The sequence below is a fragment of the Crocodylus porosus genome, unplaced genomic scaffold (assembly GCF_001723895.1).
Source record: "Crocodylus porosus isolate Cpor-Errol unplaced genomic scaffold, CroPor_comp1, whole genome shotgun sequence".
Classification (NCBI taxonomy): domain Eukaryota; kingdom Metazoa; phylum Chordata; order Crocodylia; family Crocodylidae; genus Crocodylus; species Crocodylus porosus.
Window position 1 is genome coordinate 126492222 of NW_017728943.1, and position 20889 is coordinate 126513110.

The following is a 20889-nucleotide window of genomic DNA, read 5'->3' on the forward strand; positions in this document are numbered from 1 at the left end:
AACTTCCAAGGGAAGTGGTGCTGGCTCCTACCCTGGGGATCTTTAAGAAGAGGCTTGATGCCTACCTGGCTGGACTCATTTGAGTTCAGTTTTTCTCCCACCCAGACAGGGGGGTCGGACTTGAAGATCTACAAGGTCCCTTCCGACCCTACTTCTATGATTCTATGATCAGCTTTATGCATAGACTTGGGTTTGTAAAAGAGCTTCTCACACTGCAAAATTCAGTACATGTACAAGATCGGTGCCTATAAAAATACTTGCAGCTTTCTGAGGCATGAAGAGTGACTGACTACTAATTCAATACCAAGCTCCGTGCACATCACACACTAGCATTATGCTGGGGAGAAGGGAAGGAACATCACTGTAGAAATGTCAATATAATGCTAACACCGCAGCGTGGTCATTACTGCCAGATCACATGTAGTAACGCCTCACGTTACAACCTGCAAACATCTAAGTATGCACTTAATGTTACTATTATGATGAACAGTCACGAGTCATCATGGGGGCTACTATAAATTGTAGGTCTACAGAACACTGTACAGAATACTAAAGCTACTTTTAAATGAGCTTGCCCAGCTACTGGAAGCAGTTTAGCCATGGAAGTACAAAGCACAGTGCTGAAAAGCAAGGTCAATTACCCTTTGTAGAGCTCTATGATGATGTTGCTGCTGCTAGACTGTTCCTGGTACCTGAGCCAGCCAGCAATCATCTTCATACTACCTTAAAGCCCACGGAGTCAATATACCCATGGTGTAAACTTATATACACAAACATTTACAAGATTAGTGCCTTAGTTACGGTACAATAACACTGCACTGACCACAGCCCAGACACACTCCAAGTCTTTAACACAATTCCTTGCACACAGGAAGGTTGTAGTGCCTGACATTAGTGACAGAGGACTAGTAAAGTCCTTCTAAAACATCTTGGTGCACAAAAATATAAAAATGGAACGAGCCTTTCTGGCCCTTAAGTCCAGTACTCAGGGTTTACAGGTTATGGCATTTGCAAACATAGTTGCGCTGCAGCGCCAGGAGCTTTTAAAAGCTCCCAGCACTGTGCCATGCGCAGCTGTGTAAATGATGAAATGTGCATCATTGCTGACAAAATGGCGGTGGTGCGTTTTTAAGCTAAAACACATTGGAGGTGTTCATAGATTTCATAGACATTAGGGCTGGAAGGGACCCTGGAAGACTGAGTCCAGTGCCAGGGGCAGGAAGTCTGGTGGGGTCATAAGATCCCAGCAAGAAAAACATCCAAATTTCTCTTGAAGGCATTCAAAGAAGGTGCTTGAACCACCTCCGTTGGCAGGTTATTCCAGACCTTGGGGACTCGGACAGTAAAGAAATTCTTCCTTATGTCCAGCCTGAAATGGTCTTGCAGGAGTTTATCACCATTCGACCTCATCATCCCTTGGGGTGCTCTGGTTAACAAATGTTCCCCCAGATCCTGGTGAACACCCCTTATAAACGTATAGATGGCCATCAGATCACCCCTGAGCCTGAGCTTTTCCAGGCTAAAGAGCCCCATGGCTCTCAGCCTGTCATCGTAAGGTCTGCTTTCTTGACCTCTGATCATGCACGTGGCTCTTCTCTGCACTCTCTCAAGCTTCTCCACATCCTTTTTGAATTGTGGAGCCCAAAGCTGGATGCAGTACTCCACCTGCAGCCTCACCAAGGCCGAGTACAAGGGGAAAATGACATCCTGGGATTTGCCTGAGAAGCATCTATGGATGCAAGCCAGCATTTTGGTTGCTTTACTAGCCGCAGCATCTTACTGAAGGCTTACGTTCATCTTTTGGTCAATCATGACCCCCAAGTCCCTTTCATCTGTCGTGCTAGCCAGGGTAGCACTGCTGAACCTATAGGGATGCTGCAGGTTTTTCCCCCCCAAGGTGGAGAACCTTGCATTTTTCAGTGTTAAACACCATCAGGTTCTCATCTGCCCATTTCCTGAGCCTGTCAAGGTCAGCTTGAATCACCCTCCTGTCCTCAGGTATGGATGCTTTACCCCAGAGTTTGGTACCATCAGTGAACTTGGCCAGTCTGCTTCTGACTCCAATGTCCACATCATTAATGAAATGTTGAACAATATGGGTCCAAGGACAGAGCATTGAGACACCCCACTGGTCACAGGGCACCAAGACGATTAACTTCCGTCAACCACCACACTCTGGGTCCGAACATGGAGCCAATTCCACAGCCACCAGATCGTGGTGGACCCAAGGGCACAGTTGGCCAGTTTTGCCAAGAGGTGATCATGGGATACAAGATCAAAGACCTTTCTGAAGTAAAGATATATGATATCAATCTCCTCTCCCTTGTCCAGGAGGTCACCTGGTTGTAAAAGGAAATGAGATTGGTCAGGCAAGACCTACCCGCAACAAACCCATGCTGGCTATCCCTCAGGATGTTGCCATCAGCCAGTCCATTAAGAATGGCCTCTTTGATAATCTTTTCTAAGACTTTCCCCAGGACAGAGGTCAGGCTGATGGGCCTGTAGTTTGCCAGATCCACTTTCCTTCCTTTCTTGAAGATAGGCACCACACTGGCCTTCTTCCAATCTTCAGGCACTACACCAGAGCGCCAGGAGTTCTCGAAGATCCGTGCCAGGGGCTGGGATATGACGCTCGCCAGCTCCTTGAGTACCCTGGGGTGTAGATTGTTAGGGCCAGCTGACTTGAAAGTATCCAGCCTCTCAAGGTGTTCCTTCATGAGGTCAGCATTGATGGAGGGCAAGGAATCTCCCTCAACCTGGCCTCCCTGTCCCATAATGGGCAAGGGCATCCCATGGGGCTGGTGAACGACCGACACAAAGTACCCATTTAGTAGGCAGGCTTTTTCCTACTGTTTTAGTTCAAAAGCATACCTCTGCCATTTTCTGTGTGCTAATATGCATTTTGCCACTTATACAACTGCATGCAATGCAGCACAGTGCATGTCAGCTCATGTGTGGAGCAGACTCGGAGATTAATCGAGTCTACTCCAACCCACCGGATTTCCAGAGCGTTGCAAGAGAAAAAGATATGTGCATAAATGCCCTAATATGTCCATGAGATCAGACTCTTCTAACCCCTCTCACACACAAGCATAAAGAAAACATTGGGAAGTAAGTGACACAGTCTGAAACAGTGGTTCTCAACCTTTTTAGACTTGATAGAACCCTCCAAAAAAAGCAGCTCTGCATTTTCACTTTTTTTTTTTTTTTTTAAAACTATAGAAAACTAGAATCACAGGGCTGGAAGGAACCCCAAAGGATCACTGGGTCCAGCCCCCTGCATGAGTAGGAAAGACATCTGGGGGCAGGTGACCCCAGCCAGGTAAGCATCCAGTCTTTTCTTGAAGACCTCTAAGGTAAATGAATGCACCACCTCTGGGGAGCTTGTTCCATAGTCTGGACACCCTAGTTGTAAAGAAGCTTTTTCTAATGTTCAGCCTGAAACTATCTTCCAGGAGTTTGTGGCCATTGTTTCTAGTTTTCCCCCAGGGCACCCTGGTGAACAGTTGTTCACTGAGCCTCTCATGTACACCTCTGACACAGCGGAAAGCTACAATCAGGTCCCCTCTCAGCCTTCTTTTCTTTAGGCTGAAGAGTACGAGATCCCTCAGCCTCTCCTCGTATGACTAACAGTGCAATTCCTTTGGTTGCAAAGTCGCTCAAAGACACAAATCATGTTTTCAACACTATCTGAAATCTCTGGATTTGGTTTGTGAACCAGCTACGCACTTAGCAGTGCTAACACTGAGTAAGAGCTTGTGGCACCCTTGAAAGAACCTTGTGGCACTTTGGTTGAGAATCACTGATCTACAGCATGTCACAGGTAAAGAGCAAGGGAGAGACCAGGGTGCTGCCAAGGCTCTGTTCATTACAATGGCAGGGTATCTATTAAGTCTAATACTTGAATCAACAATTGAAACCCCCCCGAATATCAGCATATTATTTTGACAGGATTCTTTGCCAACATTTTGAAATGTATTCTCTACCTGGTTTCTCAAGACCAAAATTTAATTCTGGAATATCAATTTATTATTTAATTATGTCCATAGTGCTAGTGCATAACATATATAGTTAGTATCACTTTGGGGAAACTAAGCTTTCCCAAACAATATTTAGAGGATTTGCATTTTACAGGAAATTTCATTAATTTTTTTTTTTTTTAGTATCAGAATAAGTGAAAGTTCTGAACTGCAGTCTGATTTACGCTCTGTTCTACCCACACACTATTAACTGCAAGATAGAGGCTCTACAGCAGCGGTTCCCAATCTGTGGTACGGGTACAACCAGTGGTACACAGACAACCTGTCAGTGGTACACGTTAACAGATTTATTATAATTATTTTATATGACAAAAAAAGTTTTCTGGGGTACTTAAGGCTGAAATGAAAAAATTTGCCAGTGGTACGTAAGGTTGTATCATGTAACTTTCATGGTGCACAATCAGAGTTTGGGAACTGCTGCCCTACAACATAACAAGGACTATGTTTCATCACTAGATGGGCAGTATGTGTATTTGTATGAAACTCTCTTTAAAGGTTCTTAAATTATTTTCATGGTGATTAATTCTTGTTTTGTGACATTTAAAAGCATTCAGGATTTAAAACTACTAGTTCTGAAAACAAGATGTCATCACTTTTTACTTTAAATCGTAACACAATGATAAATATTACATCATTTTGTCAACTGTGCTCAATAACATGATAACTAAGGATCTACCAAAACCACAATTCTGCAAATTTTGTGAAATCTGGCATTGTCTAACCAGGGGCAGGGCCACCAATGCCCCATGGCCAATCAGAGGCATGGGGGATCCCGCCACACTCCATCCATGAAATGGCTGCTTGCAAAATTGACAGGCAACTGCCTCAGTTTGGTAGGTCTCAAATGACAAGCATGCTCAAGTAAGCAGATGGAAAAGTAAAAGGTGACCTATTATGATCTGAAGCTCAAACAGTAATTTGCCATACACATTAGGAAACTCATACAGGATGCCAACTAACATTAAATTTTTATTCCATAATCTGCTTGTTCCTTACTGCTTGGAAACTTGTATTAGACTTTAAAAATACAAAAATTAAGAAAACAAGAAAAATAGGAATTGGACATCAAAACATTTTTTGTATCGGGCTTCATCATAATCAAAACTCCATTTCTTTTTCTACTGTATGCTAATACTTTCATAAAGCAGTTATTACATCTGATACAAAAGACAATCTTTTTGAACTAGCTAATGCTTACCATCATAAAAAGGACTTGTTGAAAAATGCAATATAAAGACTCTAGCAATTATTACAGGGGAATAGCTCTTTCTCTTGTATCAGAGGTATTTTGCTTATCAGATGATTTTCTAATGTAGTTTCCACCACTCACTTGAATCACATTGGCCAGAACACTTTTGATTCTAATAAACAGCATTTTTAATATGCAGTGGCAAAAGAAGAAAGTCTATAAAGGGTCCATCAGGAAAAAAATTCCTGTTTAGTTTTGCTACTTCATTGTTTTATTCATTTATTACAGGAAGCAAACCTAGCTGGACAGTAAGGGTAGTGGCCAAGTGTGAACCAAAGTTGATTTAAGTTCAACAGCCAACAGGAGAAAACCTGTACACATACATTATGGTTTAAGATTCTGAGTCTTAAGAGGAAGATTAGAAAGATGATAATATGCAGCAGAAAATATAGAATAGTATAATGCTTCTGGCATTTGGTTCAGGGTTTTTGCTCTAATATGAAACTGATTTTATTAAGCAAGTATCTAATAAACAAAGGACAATGTAGTAGCATATTAATCATATGCATGGTCTTAACTAGATTACATTCTGTACCTGCAAATTGCCACTTTTTCAAAACATTAAATACTATAATTCACCAGTTCACTTCATACATACAGAAGTAACTTGCAAATGAAAGAATTGGTTAAACACCTATTTTACATTCACTTCATTTTAAAAGAAAATATTCACTGAAATTTTTGTGTGGTACAGTACAATTATGAGAAATACAGGACCACACACATAGTAGCCACATTGGTACACAGCTGAAGGACAGTAGAGAATCTGGTCTACATTTGTCTGGGTGCTACATTTCATCTTGGCCAAAACTGAAAGCCAAATTTCTTCCTTTAGGAGAGAAATTAATTATTGAAGGAAAAAACCCAGTAATTAAATGCATTCCCGTATCATTTACGTGTGAACTGAAAAGAGGAGAGAAATTAATTACTGAAGAAAAAAACCCAGTAATTAAATCCATTCCCTTACTAGTTAGAAAGCAGAAGACTGACTTGACAAAGATAACACAAAAAAGGTAACAGTAAATTTCACATCAGAATGAAGGGCTCCTAAATCCAAAACAGATATCTCATCTTATGAGACAGAAATTTGCCACTGTATTTAAAGCAGAGTTTTTAAAAGCACTGTCACTGTTTTTTAAAATCTATTCATTAAAACTACTCCAACTGAAAAAATAGCTCATTTATTTTATTTAGATTACTGTAGGAGAGTTGTGGTGAAGCTAAGAATCTACAGGGAAAATGTCTTTTTAACCACAACTATTGTTATGTCTGCAACTACACAAAGAAAATGGGAGACCTGTAATTAGGAAAGATTATATGAAGTAGGATTGACAAAGAAGATGGTCAGAGGACAAGCAAGGATTGAGGACGAAGAATATAGAAATTATGTGGGGTACACAAGAATGAGCAGCATGTACACAGCAATGAGTAACATAAAGACTTAATATACAAGCTGACACTCAATACTCCTACCTACAGCAGAAGGCACACGAGCCACTGCCAACCCACCAGATGACTGCTGCTGTCCCTTCAGCAGCCTTCCCCAGGTGCACTTCACGCTCTCAGCCCTGCTGCTGTGAAACCTTGCAAAGCCACCAAAAGTTCCCCTGGGTATAAGCACTCCAGTGACGCTGCCATTACAGCTGCTATCTGCCACCAGAATGTCTGGTCTGACAACTGGAAGAATTTCTAGTGGCACAACAAGATTAGTCTATACCACGGGCCAGGGCACTCTGGGGTCATATGAGATCTCCTGAAGAGCGCTGCACAGTGTTGCAATAAGCAGGTGCAAAGAGATACATGCAGGCTTAGACTCATCCCTGCCTAGCTGCTGCCCTGTCCATAGTGCCTGGTCCCTCTGCAATATAAGCCCCATAATAAATAAGTTTTGAACTGAGGTACTTCTCCATTCACAAAGGGTATGGTGGGGGGCCATGAGTCAACCAATGGCTGCCTCACGTCTAAAAAGGTTAACAACCACTGGATTGAACCACAAGGTAATTCTTATATAAAAGGGAATAAAACAAAGTAAGTGGCATCCAGAGAAGGCCAGGACTTCCATCTTACAGCAGACTACTGAAGATGGGGCAGGGAGAATAGAACATGACAGCGGTTTGCTGAATCCTGAATGGCATGCAGGAAGGAATTGGAGATTTACTATTCACACTTTCATAGTAGTTTGGGGTCAGAAGGGACCTGAACAGATCATCTTCACCCTCTTTTAGAACTCTAGGATTCAGGGGCAGGCCAAGAAACAAGCAACTGGAAACTCCTTTTCATTCAGCCCATTGGAAATTCCCTGCTCCAAGATGCTGCGCAGGGTTATCACCGGGGATCCGAGTTTTCCATTTCCCATTGAAAAAAAATGGAGAAAACGACAGATTCCCTGTTTTTAAATCAGAGAAAACTCAGATTTCCTTTTTTAGCAGAGAAATCCGCGGATTCTCCACTTCTACAGAGTGCTCTTGCAAGCTGGAACAAGCCTGCAAGAGCTGACTGCAGAAAGGGCAGGAAATCCTCAGCCCTACGTGGAGAGGGAGAGAGAGTGGGAAGGGCGGGGACTGAGCCTCTGAGTCAGCCAAGGCTGGGCTCAGGTTCAGACATGCCCTTTGCCCTTGCACACAGCCATCCCCACCACCATCTTGCACTATGGCCACGGCAGCCACCACAGTGCCGCTGCCACCATGCGGCTGGCCGTACAGCTCCGAGCACTGTGGTGGTAGCCGTGGGATGGTGGTGGGGATGGCTGCATGCTGCTTGGCCACCACCACACTGCTGCTGTCCCGAGGCCGGCCACACAGCTCTGGGCACTGCCCTGCAGTGGTACGGGGAGGTTTTGTAGGCAGCTGCCATCATTGCTGACACAGCCCTGTAAGTAAGAGACAGCGGCTGCTGCATGTGAGGCCCCCCCACACCTTGCCACCGCTGCAGAGCTGGCCCTGGAGCTGTGCAGCCAGCCTCATGCTAGCCTCAGCCTCCCCCTCCCTTGGGAAGCTGGCCGGGTGGCAAGCGTGCCCTGCATCACTTAGCCACAAAGCCCCCGCAGAGGGGCACCCCTGCCTTCACACCCCGGCCCTGCACCTGGCTGCGGTGTGCCACCTGGGGCCAGCAGCACCCCCTGCTCCCTTAGCCCCCAACTGCCTTCCCCAGCCCTGCCCCATAGCCCCCAAGCCCCACTTACCTCTAGGGTCCAGGGGCAAAGGGCATGGCTCTGCAGTGGCAGTGCTTGCCCACAAAGCCCTCCCCCCAGCCAGCACACAGCCACCACCACCCCGCACCGCCATGGACCCATGCAGCCAGCTGCGGGGCATAAGCAGCGGTGAAGTGGCGGCTGCTGCATGCAAGCCCCTCTTTCCACCCCCCCGGGCTGGGCAGCACATATATGGCCCCCACATGGTGGTTGCCACCACACTGCCACTACCACATCCTGTGCTACTTGCTCACAAAACCGCACGGGTGGCCATGGGATGATAGCGCAAGGGTAGAGTTGCGGTGGCGGCCTCCATGTGCAGACTCCCTGTCAGGCTGACCTCCACGTGCGAACTCCTGTCACTCTCCAAGCCATTTCATGAGCATCTGTAATCTCAACTCTATACAAGATGAGTATCAGCTCTGACACAACCCCAGCATAATACCCAAACCTGCCCTGGAGAAGGCAGGGGATCATAATGGTCAATGTCCTGCTGCTCTACAAGCATTACCTTATGCTGGAGAGATCCCAGGCAGACACATCCTACCACTCCAAAAATGCTCCAGAGGGTCCAAGCAGAGGACCACATTCCACCCCGCTAGAGGAAGGCAAAACCAACCCCACAGTTTGTACCATTCTGACCATGGGATCAAATTCCTCTCTAACCCCAAACTGCCTTAGCACACCAGTTACTAACTTTTGACCTTCACTCCTATCCCCACTCTCATTATTTGTCTCAAGTAATCTGTAACCTGTCATTAATGGCCCTCAGTATTAAAGGGGGCTTATATTTTCCTTGGCAGGCCTGTGATTTTCCTGGACATGTTAAAAGTCCTGATCCTTAACTCTGGCAATCTACTGTTCTGACCCTGAGTGGACAGGCAAGACCCCCTAGCCAGGAACCTCGAGCTCTGGTCTCAGCAGCAGCACTGGTACAGCCCAGTCAAAAATCCCTAGCTGCAGCCAACACCCAAAGCCTGTGGCAAAGGCTTAAAACAACCCCCAAAAACCCAAACAAAATGAAGTGTAGCACCCAGGCAAATGTAAACCAGGTTCTCTACTGCCTTCAGCTGTGTAACAATGTGGCTACTATACATGTGGTCCTGTATCTCTCATAATTATACTATACATGCAAAAAGTGTCAATTAATGTTTTCTTTTCATTGTGTGTCACTGTGTGGGGGCAGGTGTGTGTGTAGGCAATTCCCCCCATGCAGCCACCAGCAAAATGCATATATCATATCATAAAAGTTGGACTGGAGGAGACTTCAAGAGGCAGGAAAAGCCCAGCAGCCCCATACAGGGATTGAACCCTCCAACCCGGTGCTTTTAGTAGCGCTCTCCAGCTAGCCCCAGCCAAAGAACGCACCCCACCACCAAAGTTCAGCCCTGCGCACGCGCTACCCCGTCCCCCGACGCCTATGCGCGTGCGCGACAGTGGGAAAAGGGGCGTGGCGCAGCCTGACTAGGGTTCTGTGCTGCGCGCTCCCGGGTGGGCGGGGAAGGGACACTCACAGTAATACGCCACGACAGGCTCCCTTTTGTCCAGCTCTTGCCCGGTGCGCAGGTGGTGCTGGATGCTCTTGAACTGCGGGGGCAGCGCGGGCAGGGCCGCGGCCGCCATGACGCCCCGGGCCGAATCCGCCGCAGCAGCAAGAAGAGTAAAGACAACAACAACAGTCCCCTCCCCCACTCCGCGCTGACAGAGCCCTGTCCACCAGCTGCTAACCTCTGGGGCTCACTTCCGTTTCCGGGGGAAGAATGCCCTCTCCAGCTCTCCCCCTGCGCATGCGTGCTTAAGGTGCGGCGGGAAAGCGGCGCTTGCAGCAGCAACCCCTGGCGAGCGGGAGGGCCAAAGCGAAGCTGGTCTGCCAGCGACGGGAGGGGCGGGGGAAGGGGAGGACGCTCGGGGACGGACAGGTTCGAGTCCCGCGTCTGGCGCCCGGGCTCCTGGCCCCGGTGGGATTGGTGTTGCCCACTTGCCAGCTCTGCTGGGCCTTCCCGGGCCGGGCCCGCAGCCGTCTCTCCCCGGTGGAAATCTGCAACTCCTGCAGACGGATCTGTGGCTCAGGGATTGCACTCTGAAGTCAACTCAAGACCCAGCCATGAGCCATGGTAAAAATCATCCTCAAATTGAGGGTTTGCCGACAATCTGTTAGATGGACTCCCCTGGCAAACCCAACCTGGCCATTGACCCAAGAAATGTGCATCCCATAAAGGAGCTACACATGTACTTTGAAGCATGCCTGCACTGCAAGTTTTCAAGCCCTGCCCATGTCCGCTCTCATGGGGACTGAGTGGTCAAAAGAAAATTGGGGGGGGGGCTGCCTATGTAAGAAATAGCCTTCATAAGTCATTTCAAGAGCAATTGCTTTTGTCTGCAGTCCACTGTCTTCTCAAGTCCTCTACCCCTCCCAACTGCCCTTTAAATGGATTTGATTTTATTTTGTTTAAAGCTTGGTAAATGAATGTTTACACAGCCTGAGAGAGGGATGTTAGGGGTCTGGGTATGAAGGAATAAAGAGAAGATAGTTGTATTAACAGGATTGTCAGCTGCAAATCAAGAAAAGCAATTCTTCCATTCTAGTTAGCACAGGTGAGGTCTCACTTGAAGCACTATGTTCCGTTTTGGGCCCCACACTTTAAGAAAGATGTAGACAGATTGGAAATAGTCCAGCAGAGAGCAGCAACAACAACAGTTAGGGGCAAGGGAAGCATGAGTTATGAGAGGCTGAAAAAGCTAGGGTCACCTAGTCTGGGAAAAACTGAGAAGGGAATTTGCGAACAGTCTTTAAAGACCTGAAGAGTAATTATAGAGAGGATGGAAATGGGCTTTTCTCAGTGGCTGTAGGGTACAGGACTAGGAGCAATGGCCTTAAGCTGCAGCAGAGGAAATTTAGGTTAGAGAGTAGGAGGAACTTCTTGACTGGTCAAGCGCTGGAACAGGCTACCTAGAGAAATTGTGGCATCTCCGTCTTTGAAAACTCTCAAAAGCAGGTTGGACAGACACTTGGCTGGGACAATTCGGTCAGGGATAATACTAAATTGAGCAGAGGGCTAGACTAGGTGACCTTGTGAGGTCCCTTCCAGGTCTACTTTCTTATGTTGCTATGATCCTATGACTCCTAAAGAAAGTGGAAAATAGGACTGGTTAGGGTGCTGGAGCATTGTGATGTTATGCTGTAAATTGGATGGCCCCAGGCAACTGTATCTTTGATTCATGGTTAATCATAAAGTGGTTGTGGGTAGTACCTTCTATCTCTTCAAGCTCAATGGAAACCATTACCTACAAATTAAACTGGTTGCAAATGTATGAATTGCATATTGATTTCATTGTTCTGTATGTATATTTCCCTGTGAGTCAGAAGTCGGAAGCTAGGAAAAAAGCAAAAGAAGTACATGTACTGGATTCCCAAAAGAAAGTCTACAAAGCAAGATTTTTTTTTGCCAGGGTGCTAACTGAAAAGAGTTTTGGAATTGTTACCTGGGTTAGTTACATTTTTAACCAGTTTTTAACCAATTTTTTCATTAGCTGGTTTAGCTGCTTTGGGGCCTTTTGCCGTGTTTGTGTTTCTGTGACTCATAGATTTCCTAGACATTAGGGCTAGAAGGTACCTTCGAAGATCAAGTCCAGCCCCCTGTGCCAGGGGCAGGAAGTTAGCTGGGGTCACAGGATCCCAGCAAGATAAATGTCCAATTGACTCTTAAAGGAGTCCGGAGTCAGCGCTTGCACCACCTCTGGCAGCAGTCTGTTTCAGGCCTTGGGGGCTCAGACTGTAAAGAAGTTCTTCCTTATGTCCAGCCTGAAACGGTCTTGGAGTTTGTGACTGTTTGACCTTGTCATCCCATGGGGTGCTCTGGTGAACAGGTGTTCCCCCAGACTTGGTGTTGGCCCCTTAAAAATAGCTATGGCTAGCAACACTGCACTCCTCTACCTTTTTTTGTTTGATTCATATCCCAACCAGAGAAACCTAAAACCACATGACTAAAATCATAAATGTCTCCTCCTAATGGAAATAGCTCACTGTACCCCCAAATACTAGCCAAGTACTCCAGCTGAGGACATAGATCTGGTGCATGTGACACACAATATGGGAACATGAAATAAAGGTGCAGAGGTTCTGGTGTATGAAGGAAACTACATACAAGGGTGCAAATGAAAAGTTGGTATAAAGGAACGAAGGGAAGGAAGGGCTGTTGGTCTGGAGAAGCAGGAAGAGAAGTTTGGGAATACTCAAATCTAGGAGTACAGAGAAGGGCTGTTTTGGACTTGCATATCTTAAATCCTTACTTGACTAAAACTAGTTTTATGGATGCTGTGAAACAGTATCACCATTTTAGGTATGGGGACCTAGAATGCATAACTCTTCTTTTGGAATTCTGCTTACAGGCAGAGATACCTAAGTTTAAGGCACTACAATACACAAGCCTTGATGAGCAAGGGCCTATATGATGACATTTTGCTAAATGCCATCAACATGGATAAAAATCTTTCAATTGAGAGTTGTTTGAATTAAAAAAATGATAGAGTTGGTATTTCTAATGTATGTTCTTTGTAAATAAATTCAGTTTATACACATTTATATTGAAATAGCTATAATACCTATAAGAATAGCACACAGGATGCATACAATATTCTCTTAAATATAAGACACCCTCATTAGAAGAAATATTTTTAAAAGAATCATATTTAAAGGAGGACCATAAATGATCTTCACTAAAGAAGACCCACAAAGTGCATGACACCTGCACCCTGAAGAATTAGTAAGCTAAGCATGCCTTAGGGCAAGGGGGTCGAAGTGGGTTAAATATGGGTTATATATAAGGTTAAATTGCAGCCAGTGCCACTGTAGAACACAGATGAACACTGCTGCTGCTTCCCCCACCCCGTTCCCCACCGCAAAGTTCAGAGTCTTCAGTCACCGATGAAACTCCCCACAACAAAATCTTTAAACCATATGTTGCTTCTGAAATATTCATTGTCAGAAAAGAAAAGACGTTATTTTCTTTTCTCATCCCAAGTGTCAAACTCTTTCATTACAAAGCAAAGATGAGATTTAGATCTAGTGGTACCACTTCCATCAACACTTCGGCTGCCACTACCCTTGGGGTCTCAGGGCTCTCTCTCTCTCTTCTGATTTCAGCTTCTTGACCCCACTGGGCACGGGGCAGTATGATGTGGTTGAGGAAGTTCAAGGAGGCTTGGGGCCCAATGTGCCAGAGCTGCACCATGAGGTACAGTGCAGTGGGAAGGCACCTGTACACAAGACCATCCCGGTGGGGTGGGGATTGTGGGAATCAGGGCAACTGCCCAGTGCCCCGTGCTTTGACAGGCCCTGCAGAGCAGGGTGGAGCAGTCTCAGCTCCTCCTCCAGGGCCCACTTAGTGCTGGTAACTGCGTCATTGCCGCCCGCTTTGTGTCTGGCCGCTCGGCACCCCCCCCCCACCAGATTCTTCATGTCTGGGTCCCATACAGGCTGATTTTCCCCAGGCCCCGCACCCTGCGAGGATCATCTCGTCTCGTCTCTGCCCATGCGGCATAGTAGGGTGCAGTGAAAGCATGTGTACCATGTGGCCTAGGGGGCTGCAGACTGCTCAGTGTTGGAGAGATGTTAGACACCCCTGATCTAGACAGTAAGGCATTTCAATCAGTACTAAATAGCACCTCCCTTCCATGATTTTTAAGAAAACATGACTATGTTCATGGTACTATGACATGCTATATTCACATGAGTGCTGAAATCTTGTGATATAATATAGAAATAATGTAGGTTTGTATTAGTAAACACAGTACTTTTTAAAATGCAACTTCTGTTTTGATATAAATGTTTAACATTGAGTTCAGAATGTTTATGTTCAGGAAATTTCAAGAATATTTGGTAGAATGAAAACAAAGTTCAAAATTTTGTACAAAACAATTTTCTCCACCTCTATTTAAAATCAGCCAGTTTTGTCTCAGCCCAAAAACCATGAGACTTAAGCAGATCTTTGTTTTTGCCTGAGTTCTCCCACCTATAAAATGAAGATCATGAGGATGATTTAGCCTCCTTCGTAAACCGTTTCAAGACTAAAGTGCTATGTAAAGGGAAGGTAGTATTTTAATATAACAAAGGACTTAGTCTGTCTGTATGTCTGTAATGCTTTTGATCAAGTGTGCATGTGCCACATGTCCGTGTCCTCTTTTTTAAGCCCTCTGCTCTCAGTCAGGGCTTGTTTTTTTTAAATCTGCCCAAATGTCCAGGACTTTCCTTTGTTCCAGGGGCAGCAGGGAGCACACACATACCTGCCTGCAGCTGTGAAGGTGCAGACCCATGCAGTGCTCCCTGCTGCCTCTGATTGCCTCTCACTGCTTCCACTCCCAGAGCACAGCAAAATCCCGGACATCTGGTCAGGGCAGGGGGAGTGGAGGCTAGGGCTGCAATAGGGCAAGGCGGGCGGGGAGGGTTGCTTGTTCTTCAGTGAGGGAAAAGGGGGGTGGGGAGGTCAGCAGGGAACTCTGTGGCTGGGAGGGCAGACCAGGGGCTGTGGCCTGTGCTCTGCTTGCAGGGGCTGAGCAGCCACGAGATGCTGAGGAGGCAGGGGGAGGGAGGGAGCCGTGGCCAGGCTGCCTGGTGCGGTGTGGCAGCCTCATCCCAGGGCAGGGGTGCCACAGCCTCCCCATCTTCTTCCCTCCAGCCCACACTGGGGCCAGACACACTCCGCTGCCGCCTGCTGACCATTTTGCTTTGTTCTGGCATTGATGTGCCAGGCCCTTGAAGGGGAGCACATGCACAGTTATTTGGGGCCAAGTAGGTATTACAGGGTGTTTGGATTTACCTCTGGGTATGAATCAGCCCATTGCCACTTTTTAATAAAAAGTTCAGTATCAGAGCCACCACGCTCTGGCCAGTCAGGATGGGGACAGCTGGGGCCTGTTTGGTAGGGCTGGTGGGGTAGGGGGCTGCAGTTCAGGAGTGTGGGGCAGCAGGGTGGGGGCAGGGGATTGTGGGTTGGGAGTGTGGGGGGCTATAGGTCAGGAGTGAGGGGCATCAGCAGGGATGGGGGGCAGGGGGCTGTAGGTCAGGAGTGAGGGGCACCATCAGTGCCCAGGGGAGCAGGGTATGGTAGTTTGGTGACTGAGGGGCACTGGCAGGGATGGTGTCAGTGCATTGGGAGCAGCAGGGCTGGGGGGGCTGTGGCTTGGTAGTAAGGTGCAACAAAATAGACAAGGGGCAGGGGCACCCTTTGGGGCTGGCCATGTAAGCACTCTTTTGAAATTTGTCATTCATGATGGGCAATTGGCTAGTTATTAATATGAGGCCAGCTCAGCTTTATGTTTATGGAAGTTCAGGACAAAATAATAACACAATTGTAAAAGAACTCTTTTTATATTCATTTATTTTACTCTACAAACATCCCAGTATCTCATTAAATGTGATTGGAGTATGGTTGAACAGCTCTGTAGTTAGTACGTATAAATTGTAACTTCAACATAATAAATTACATGTTGCATTTTGTACATAAAAGGTTTATTATACCTGAGATTACAGAATGAATTTGAAAAAACAGTCCCTGCATATATGTAAACAGCTGGATGGATATTTGATGTATACAGCAAAAACTAAGCACCTATGTACTGACCATAACACATGATATATAATCAACAAATTAAGGCAGGTATTTTTTCCCCTCTTGTGCTACTTGAAAATGAAAAATAAATAGTTATATCCATGGTCAGCTAAACATATATTTGTTTAGTTTTAGGGACAAGAGGAAAATTACTTACTTCCATGGAAAAAATCAGAGCATGAAATCTATTACACAGTAAACACATTAGAATTTAGGATGTCAGCATCAGCCAGCTCATCAAAAAGTAAGAACTACATAACCTCTGTACAGTTTGGATCCAGATAAGTCCAGCAAAGATCAAATTCTACACTCATCTGAGCAGTTCTGCTGAAGTGGATAGGATATTCTGTGTGGGTAAAGACTACAAGGTTTGCAGAACTGCAACTGTGGAGACTGCTTACATGAGTAAAATGAACAGGATTTGAACAAGATGGCTAGCTGTATACTGTATTGGGATTCTCCCCCAAGTTTTCAAAAGTAAATTAACTTTGAAAGGCCCTGGATCTTTAACAGGGACTTTTAATCATACTAAATGTTAGCTAAAACATTATTTTAAAAATACATTACACTTCTCAAGGAAGTTAAGCTTTCCTACCTCAAATTTTATTCTTAGCACAGTAGGTTTATCTAGTGCCCACAGAAGTCAACAAAAAAGCACTCACTTCAATAGGCAGTGGATCAAGTCATTTTCATTCAAAAGAATGAGTTAGAAAATCTTTTGTTTTCTTGAGTCTCCATCAAGAATATTTTAATTTTTTCTGACATTGAAATACAAGACTGAGTTTTATCTATTGGTCATGGACCATAATGAAGCAGGCAAAAGAGAGCTTGACTTTTATAAATTAAAGATACTTTTCTTCCACTCAACAAACAAAAAAGTCTACCAAATTATTAGTACTCTAATTGTAAACATTAAAAAAATGGAAACTACCTCTTCCTTCTGTCCAGTTTCCAAATGTATCTTTCTGTCAGCTCACATGTAACCAGGGAGCATGATTGATTTTCATTTGAAGATATCCTTTAGTTCTGAGATGGAAACTGGTGTGCAAGAGAATACAAGATATATAAATAGATCTAAAGAATACTTAGTTCAAGGTATAACTAAGGTATAACTCAAAATCCACTTAGTTCAAGGTATAACTTTATCACTTTGGTGTGCTGATTTTTATATTTAACAACTGTATGCAATGTGATAGAAATGCAGAACTGGCCTAACAAAAAATTAAATAAAAGGACCCAGTCCTTCAATCCATCAGAAAAAATTCTCATTGAAATCAAGGTATGTGTGTGCCCAGAGCAGTGGGGATCTTTAAAAAATTAAGATCACTGTAACTGAAAGTATAATAAATATTTATGAATCATTCTATGCTATATAACGGAGGTAAGTGTGGGACCCTTGACCTTTTATTTCATAAATCAATATGACCCATGCATATATATTTGGTATATTAAAAAGAAAAAATGGAGGAGAGGTGGTCAGAGCAGTACAAGTAATTGTGTGCCCATCATTTGCTTTAAAAAGAGTTTTTCATATAGCATGACACAAAATAGTATGTTTCTTGCCAACAATATCTTAGCAGACATCGCTTCATGTCATAAAAACCACAGCACAGTCAGGAGGAGTCTCATGGGAGGCCAAGGATGTGGTTGTTCAGGATTCAGGCTGCAACAGCATAACTTCTTGGGAAAAGTTGGGGAACTTTGTTGTATCATGTCAGACACTACCTGAACACAGAAGCTCACTTCATAAGCATTAGAGTTCCATGAACTAAAAGTAAATCATGAGATCATTTACATAAGCACCACACCATCTGCAAACAGACTTGTTCCAAATCCATATGGGAACTTAAATAGCATCTTCCATTAAGTTGCAAGTAAAATAATCATTTTCTTTTGGATCTGGTTCTTATATTGCATTTTAAAACATTAATATAAAAGTTTACAGAAGGATATAGTTCCTGTACAAATTTACCCAGGTGTACAGGAAAGGTCTGTTTCAAGCTGAGATCTCCGTGGTACATATTCAAAAAAAGTGTGAATGAATGATAAAGAGGAATGATTCAGTATGAAAATAAGTTCACTGATTGTTTAAGAAACCCAGCCTCCTACATAAGATCTCAAAAATCTCAGCAACACACAACACCACTGTAATCACGGTAAATGTGTACATAGCAATAAGGAAAATTGTCTTTTCAAAGTGTTCTGGCACCAGGCAACGGGTAATATTAAATTTTTTATTGAGGGCTCCTGCATCACACCTGTAGACTGGGTTCACCTGGAAACCAAAGAGGTGACTCTGAAGCCAAAAAGACACAACTTCAAGGACAACCCTTAACAAAACAGTGAGGATATAAAAAACAGTGTAGATAGGCTTTTGGAGGATATCTTCCTGATTGATGGTTTTACATGCTGCATAAAGATGAAACACTGCTCCAGGTACCAGTACAGTCACTAGCTGTAATGCCCAGAATACCTAAAGTATAGCAGAAAACTTGCTGTCAGATAATTTGCAACTGCATTGAGCCTGCTAGAAGTAGACTCACACCTGAATTTATTATAAGAATCTATTCAATATATAAAACACATATAAAATTAAAAGATTATGTAAGGTAAGAACAATCAATGTTACATTTTTTTTCCAAAAGCTGGATTTAGAGCTCATTTACTTTTTTGTTAACATTCTCTGAATTGAGGTAAACTATGGTATAAATACAGTAGATCGCAATGAAGAGGTCCTGGGCCTGCATACCTTTACTCACTTAAGTAATCCTTACTTGTGTGGGTAGTTCTTATGAACCACTGGTGGTGGTTATTGAGACATTGAAGGATTCTATCTCTAAAACACCTTTACAAATAAGTATTATCTCCATATTTTTTAAAGGATGGTAAGCTGAGACACAAAGTAAATTGACTGATTTGTTCAGTATCACACACAGTTAGTCACCGAGCCATGAATCAAAATCAGGTGTAGCCTCCTATTTCCCTACCCTACGCAGGAGAGACTACCTATTCAGCTATTCCACAGGGTCAGTGGAAATACCCTTTATGTGAATAAAGATGGGTGTGTGGATATAGAGTCACAGAATCCAGCCATTACAGTCTACAAGTCTTTTTAGGTTAGATATTGTTTATTATAGTTCATTTATGAGCTGATCCTACAAATCTTTCTCACCTGAGCTATCCTTACTCTGGCAAATAGTCTGACTGTTTCCAACAACTAAGGATTATTTTTCTATGCAGTGAGGATTACTCTTGTGAATAAGGTTAAAAGCACAGCACCTTTCTTTGCCATATATGCGCTCATATTCTAAGTTATATCACTACATTATCAAAGTACTTCTTAGATTACTCTACTATCTCTACTTAAAAAAATAAATTAAAAAATACCTGAGGAGTAATTGGCCTGAACTGATTGTAACAGAAGAGATTAAGCTCTCTCTTATCTGGATCACAGCTGAAGTGCAAGGCCTCATTTCCATAAACTGCAAAGCCCAGAACGCCAAGGAAAAACATCCGAACTGAGCCAAAGAAAAGCGTGTGGAACTGACCAATTACTGTTGGCGGCCTGAGCTGCAAATGATAGGATTATTTGAGAGAAAAGAAAAAGATAAATATTGTTATTCTTGCAGGTATATTCTTTCACTTTTCCAAAAACATGTACTTTAGATTTGGAAAAATCCTCCTCATTCCTTTCTCTTCCTTTAAAACAACCACAGCAAGAAGACTGTAGTGGACATGTAACCAAATAATGCCTTAAACTGTTTTACTGTCTCTAAAAGATTTTCATAAGCACTCATTCCTTTAGCCTCCATCAGATAATCTGTTTAAAAGCTCTTTAAAAAGAAATCAATAGTAACTGTAGATACCATATACATTCAGCCTTCTCCTATTACAAACATGCCAGACAGACTGAAGATGGAATCCTTCAATGAAGACTTCATATTTTGTTTTGCTGTTGTTTAAACTATCACAATGGCAAAAGAATGATTGTCTCCATCTATGAATCCTTGGAAGCTAAGTTTTGACTTCTCAGAAGTAAGGCTTGTAAGAACCAGGCCAGTTTATGCCTCAGTTCCCATTAGTCGTTGTGCCTCATTGATATTTCCTTTAAGGAAAGCATGGGTTATGTACAGTGTTACAAGTCTCATGCTAATCTATTCCTCCAGAATTTCTTAACAGATCAGCCAGTCTCTGAACACCACCAATTGTAATGCTAAAAAAAAATAAAAATAGAAATAAAAAGCAGATTATTCCTTTCCCTTTTATTTCATGATTCACTTCGTACTTACACATCCTTCATAGAAGTTCTTGATGTAATTTAAAGACATGTCTTGGAGGATGCTAGCCTCGTGCAATGGTGGAGGAAATCATTGCCAAGTGGCCATCATCAGACTGGGTCTGATGCTATTGCTCTCCCATGACTCTTGCTGTGGAAAACACTTGTCACTGCATATTTTGCCTTTTTATCTCAGGGGCCCCAGGCAACCTGACCCTTTCAGGCCCCCAAAAAATAAAAAAAGCTTGGAAACAAAAGGCGAGGGCATGTGGTCTGCCTGCTGATCCCCAGTGACTACAGTCAGCAGAAACAAGGCACACAACAAAGGGACACAAAGGCAGGGGAACGTGCCTGGGCAGCCGGGTCCCAGCAGGACTTAGGGGGCTTGAGAACTAAAGTAACCTGGGGTGGGGCAGAGTGATTCTTCCTGCTTTCAGTGACAACCCCATCCCTTTTCAAGGGGAGTCAGTAGAAGTTCACTGCACTACAGTCCTCTCAGGGGGGGCTTGGCAAAGGGGCAGTGCGGG

General features: G+C 44.1%; 2 protein-coding genes across 3 annotated transcripts in view; both read right to left on the bottom strand.

Moving 5' to 3' along the window:
- The window catches only part of VTA1 (vesicle trafficking 1), a 73287-nt gene extending 63061 nt beyond the window's left edge, over positions 1 to 10226 (bottom strand). The window contains exon 1 of one of the 2 annotated variants that reach the window (XM_019550161.1): positions 9994 to 10226. In XM_019550161.1, coding sequence (XP_019405706.1) covers positions 9994 to 10102 — 109 coding nt within the window. In that variant the 5' untranslated portion in view covers positions 10103 to 10226. The remainder of the gene's footprint in view (positions 1 to 9993) is intronic. The other variant, XM_019550160.1, reaches the window with a different exon arrangement.
- A 5612-nt stretch (positions 10227 to 15838) lies between these two features.
- LOC109320170 (gap junction epsilon-1 protein-like) overlaps positions 15839 to 20889 on the bottom strand; it is a 5872-nt gene continuing 821 nt past the window's right edge. Inside the window, exons 2-3 of the mRNA XM_019550162.1 lie at positions 19474 to 19656; positions 15839 to 18559 (exon numbers count right to left, since the gene is read on the bottom strand). Coding sequence (XP_019405707.1) covers positions 18164 to 18559; positions 19474 to 19656 — 579 coding nt within the window. The 3' untranslated portion in view covers positions 15839 to 18163. The remainder of the gene's footprint in view (positions 18560 to 19473; positions 19657 to 20889) is intronic.